Below are 5,679 nucleotides of genomic sequence, written 5' to 3' on the forward strand. Positions count from 1 at the left end.
ATAAAAAACTAGGGATGCACAATATTGGATTTTTGGCCAATATCCGATATGTTAAAACATATTTGGCCGATAATCGATATTTTATATACGTTCCTTTATTAAAACATAGCCCTCTTATTTAGGCTTATTTGCTACAAAAATTGTGTACCAGCTGTCAGAGCTGGTGACATATTCAGTAACAGCCATACGATATGCATAGCACTTTAACTTATATTAAATGAAAAGTGTTAAATGTTATTTATTAGCATTAGTCATCTGCAATGCTGTCTCACTTGTGGAGTCTTGTTCCAGGTTCCTAGCTGCAGATCCTCTGTACTCCTGTGCATGAAGGACAGCCTTTTTAAGTTCAAAGTTTTTGTCTATCCATTGTGCCGCAAGACTAATCATGCTAACGGGGCTAACACAACGTCCAAATGTCTGTGGTAAAACTCACCCAACAAGTCGTGCTATCGGCTATTAGCTTCTCAGTGACATCAGAAATGATGGCTTGTAACTCGGGTAACGTTAAGTCGGAAAAAATATCTCCAACTGCGGACGATGTAGTGAGGCTCAACATAGTCCATTAATCTTCGGAATTCGACATCCTCACCAATGAAAAATAAAACTTCCACACCGCCGACATTTTGAATATTCCTCTCCACCGTGAGATCAGGTAGACGCATGTGACATCACGCCACTGCAACGTCATCACGCTCTGCTGCCGCTGCAAGCAAAATACATCGCCTTTTATATCGGCGAGTTATTTTAATGGAATGGCCGATGTCCGATATTGAAATTTAATGTTAATATTGGCCGATACCGATACCATGCCGATAATATCATGCATCCCTAAAACAACGGAAACGTTTCAACAAGAATAATCCATCCAGAGGACATGACTCAACCTTGATAGATTCATCTACATGGATTATTGAGCATGCATCAGGACATTGTACACTAATATTTAATTTATTGGTTTGTTTTTAAGAAGACCCAGTTGAGATGGTTCAGCTTTTTGCCCTCTGGACACTTTATGGAAGTTTTCCAGTCATGTCCAACTGGAAGGAACACTCTGGAGCGACTATGTCTCTCGGTTGGCCTGGGAACACCTTGGAGTCCTCCCAGAAGAGCTGGAAGAGGTGACTCTGGAAGATGTGGGGTGTCCCAACTCAAGCTGCTGCCCAATCGACCCGACTTCAGAACAAGCAGAAAATAAATGGATGGATGAATGAATGGTTTTTAAAGACCGCTTTCCTGAAGAAAGTTTTCTTAAACACATGGTTAGCTGAACAAAATGAAACACACTTGTTGGATAAAAAAAAAAAAACACATTTTATACATGAAGGATAAAACCGTCTTCATTGGTCACTGGTCATTGTGCAAGAGATGACATGGAGTCTGAAATACAGGGTCTATGAGGGCAGCCATATTGAAAAAAATGGAAGAAAGTAAAAGTATATTAAAGCAAGTGACCCAGAGTCACTGCAGCCAGGGTGAATCCCACATTTTAGGGATTAGAAAGGTGCAGGCAGCACACAGCAGCACTTAAAAAGCTAAAGTAAAAAATAAAAAAAAAGAAGCTTCAGACTAACAGTTGCTCTGTGAAAACTACAAATAAATCACATCCCCCCCAATTTTTTTTTTCTTTCGGCTGCTCTCTTCTTCAGGGTTTGCCACAGCGCATGAAGACTTGGCAATTATTTCTACGCCGGATGCCCTTCCTGATGCAACCAGATCACTGAGCTAGCCCTCTGTGTGGAGCAGAGAGCTGCTATCCAGGGCACCCAGGGGAGCAAATGGTGGGGGTTCAGGGCCTTGCTCAAAGGCCCAGAGTGGGGTAAATGAGGGTGGAGGCAGGTGTTGGTGCTTCACTTATCCCACCCACATTTTGTTGTCAGTACCTTGAGTTAAACCGGCGATCTTCCGATCACGCCTTCCCTAACCTCTGCTCCACCACTCCCTTGGTGTGTGAATGACATAAAGCTCTGGTCATCACACATTAATTTTTACCACCATGATGGAATAATGTAGAAGAACCAGCTGAATAATAAAATATTTACTGCCTCAGAATCTGCTGAGACACTGGTTGGAATTGTGATTTCAACCTTTTCTCTTTCTGTTTCTTGCCATACATGAAGGATTAAGTTCTGGTGCCATATATTCAATGATCACCTGTCATTAAGCAGGTGACAGATCGGTTGGTTTATCTGATTGCACCTTTTCCCTCACAGTAAATACATTTTCTCCAGGCGCTCCAGTTTCTTTCCACCGTTAAGAAAACAAGTCCACACAGAAGAGCTCCACGAGCCAAGATTTGAGATAAGAAAAATTAAACCTAAAGTAGGAGATTAAAGAGGGATTGTAATCCTGAAATCTCAAAATACAAACGTATCAAGATGCTGTTTGCAAGAAATGACAATATAATGTTTAAAGTCTTCCAATGGGACGTGGGCGAATCAGCCTGAATATCTTAAGAGTGACAAGCAGTTTCTGTGCAAGAGGCCTGGGTGGAGACAAAACAAGTTTAGAGCAAATCTGGGTGGAATCAGTTTACTGCAGATCACGTGTCAGTCAATGACCATAACAGTCAAATTGAAAACAAATTTTGGGTCCGGTTTTTGCATGAACTAAATTTAATTTTCTAGTTCTCATTTAATGGCAGGATCGCACGTAAAATGACCACATTACAGCTACTCAGTCATAGAAATGTTGCAAATGGGTTCTATAAGTTGCATTATTGAGCCTGTTGCTTCAGGGTTTTTTTTAATATTAAAGCATGCAACTTTCTTTTTTTTTTTTTTCCAAATTACAGAACATAATTAATTTATAAAAAGGAATATTTAGAAATAGCTGACTAAATAATAAAATGGAGTAAATCTAGCTTAAAACTTGTGCATGAAACAAAACAAAAAAAAAAAAACAAGGCTGTAAATAAGACTAAGAGTCATTAACAGTGAATAAATGTGTATTTTGTATGTTTAGCTGCTTTTACATTCACTGACAGACAGCCTGTTTGTGACTGTCTTTATAGCCTAATTTGTTTGGGGCGCACTTCATGTTTTAATGCACGCTCAGATAAATCGAACAAGGTTAAGCCAGGTCCTCTGGACAGATTCTTCTTTGTTGATTCGTAAACAACGATGAAAATGAAGAATATATCTTGAAGACATGCACATCCTTGATAGAGACGAACGTTGGTTTGAGAGAGAAGTAAAAGAAGCCATCTTTGTGAAGAGAACTCATCCATCGTTAAACAGGGGCAGAGGCCTCCGTGTCCGATTGTCCCCCTCATATAAAGCTGTTATTGCTAGTATCACTCAGCCCTCTGTGAATAGCAAGAGGCCATCAGGGCAATTATTAGGCTGATGGTCCTCCTTTTGCATGTGAACAACTAGTTTGGGACGTCACAGTAAACTGGTTGATCCACTATGAGAAGATGCTGCTTATAAGACTGAACTTGTTGCAGCTCCTCAGACTGAAGAAGTCTTTTAGATAAGACGATTTCGACAATACAATTCGTCCAGAAGACCGTAACCTTGTTAGACTTCTTGTTTTACAGCTGCTGTCTTTGAAAAACATGAATAACGAGTCAAACTTTAACTTATTTGTATGTTCTCAAAGAATGATTTGGAAGCTGAATAATAATCAAGGTCAATAAAAGCAGCCCTCTGCTGCAACGCTCTCATGTATTGGCAAATACTCCACATGTGATGAGGGAATGTTGTTGGGTTGGTTGTTACAGGTTGGGACAGATATACAGGTTCAAACAGTTGACTTGTTTTAGAGTCAACCTCATTTTTCGTCATCCTCTGGATCACAGAAGTCATGGTTTCAGGTTTTTGGTCCGGTGTTTTGTGTGTTTTTTGCTTGGTCGTAGTCCAAGCAGTTTGGGGTGAGTGTCAATCTTTGGTCACATTCCCACAAAGTGAAAGAGCTGTGGAGCTGAAACAGCTGATGTGTGGTTTCAAAGATGCTGTTTTCAGTTCACCTTCATTACTTTTCTCTTTGAATCAGTGCGTTGTGTCTTACAGCGGATGATTGTACAAGCTACTGGAACGCCAACGGTTACTTCTCCGAGGCTCAGCAGTGTGTCAAGTACTGCTGTGGGGACTGCAGGAATAAATACTGCTGCAAAAACAAGAAAGACAGCCTGACTGAAGGAGAGCAGCAACAATGTTTAACAAACAGGTGTGGCTCTGCTGTCAAACTATTTCTCTTTCCAAAGAGTTTAAAAAACATTTCTGTGTGGAATATGCTAAATTATTACACGAAATTGTTAAATCATTGTTAAAAAATACTTTTTTTTCTTCTTTTTTCAAACCCTCCCAGCATCGGTTTGATAGTGGGAGCCACGCTTGCTGTTGTTATCCCTGTCATCATCTGTGTGGCCCTTATCATCTGCTATGTCTCTCCTTCCTGTTTGATCTACAAACGTTGCCGAAAAAGACGCACCCAGAGGCAGATAGGTACGACTCAGTTTTAACCGCAAAAGCCAGCTTGTTTTGATACAGATGCAAGTGATGGGTAACTGCGTTCTAGTTTCCAAATTGTTCAGCTCATCCTGTTTTTTTTTTACACATAGAAAGTGCGATGGCGTGTGGAAGGAACAAATATTTGTTTTTACAAAGCGCTCAAGCACTGTGAATCGTTTTTCAGCGAAATGAAAGTGTGATTTTTTCATGCAGCTGTAACAAACACACCTCAGCCTCCACTCTCCACATCTGGACATCAGCCAGCCTATGGGGACTATCAGTCTGTGCCAGTGTATGAGGATCCGCCCATACCTTCAGCACCACCTCCATCATACCTGGAGATTAGTAAGTATTCACTCCTTACTATTTACAATTACTTTATCAATACATATTTAAATAGTGAGGTGTTCAAGAGAGTCCAGCTGATAAATTTTGTTTCTGTTTTTGTATTACGATAATTTGCCTTTTTAAGTGATGTGGGTTTACAAAAATGATCAACCTTGTTTTATATCATACACAGGCAGCAATAATCATTTAGAAACAACTATGCTGGGGGTCTGCACCTTTAACAATCCAAAGAGTTGTTTATGCCCCTTCGTTCACTAAATTAAGTGTCTGGAGCCACAACGATCTGCTACAACTGTGATCATCAACTGGTGGCCCATGGACCACTTTATGTTTGTTTGAGGAGGCTTTTATGGCCAGTATTGGTGACTTTATAAATATATGAGAATATATATAAAACTAAAAATACCTATTTTTTTTACATTTTAATATTTATACATTTTAAGACAAAAGAAAAAACGAATTGTCGTAAAGAAAGAAAAGAAAAATACAGATTTGAACAGTTTTGTGAAATTTTAATCAATGAATTATGATTTTATTTTTTTATTGTGGAAAAATATCCTACTTTATAGAGATAAAGCATAAAGTGAGTATGCTTTACTTTTTGTATTGCTCTACTACTCACATGTTTGCAACAAATTAAAAAAATACAGGAAGACTATTAAAGTGACCCTTTTTTTTATTTTAGTACAACAACCAAGAAAATTCAGTTTTATGTTAGTTTTGGTCAAAGCTTGAAAGAGCAGCTGTAGATGGAGCAAAGAGCCACAGGTTGCAGACCCCTGAACTAGGCCAACAGAACACTGGCATTTATTCTACTATGAGGTGTTTGTTGAGCTCTTTGGTTCAATTCTGTTCAGTTTGATTCAGGTTTTTAATATAT

At 39.2% G+C, this 5,679-nt stretch overlaps 1 protein-coding gene across 1 annotated transcript in view; it reads left to right on the plus strand.

Annotated features, from left to right (window-relative positions):
* The first annotated feature begins 3,804 nt into the window (after nucleotides 1-3,804).
* LOC119412778 (protein shisa-4-like) overlaps nucleotides 3,805-5,679 on the plus strand; it is a 2,868-nt gene continuing 993 nt past the window's right edge. The window contains exons 1-4 of the mRNA XM_037679813.1: nucleotides 3,805-3,871; nucleotides 4,011-4,167; nucleotides 4,309-4,445; nucleotides 4,665-4,796. Of these exons, the coding sequence (XP_037535741.1) occupies nucleotides 3,805-3,871; nucleotides 4,011-4,167; nucleotides 4,309-4,445; nucleotides 4,665-4,796 (493 nt within the window). The remainder of the gene's footprint in view (nucleotides 3,872-4,010; nucleotides 4,168-4,308; nucleotides 4,446-4,664; nucleotides 4,797-5,679) is intronic.

This window comes from Nematolebias whitei, chromosome 7 (genome assembly GCF_014905685.2).
Source record: "Nematolebias whitei isolate Nwh7 chromosome 7, NemWhi1, whole genome shotgun sequence".
Taxonomy (NCBI): domain Eukaryota; kingdom Metazoa; phylum Chordata; class Actinopteri; order Cyprinodontiformes; family Rivulidae; genus Nematolebias; species Nematolebias whitei.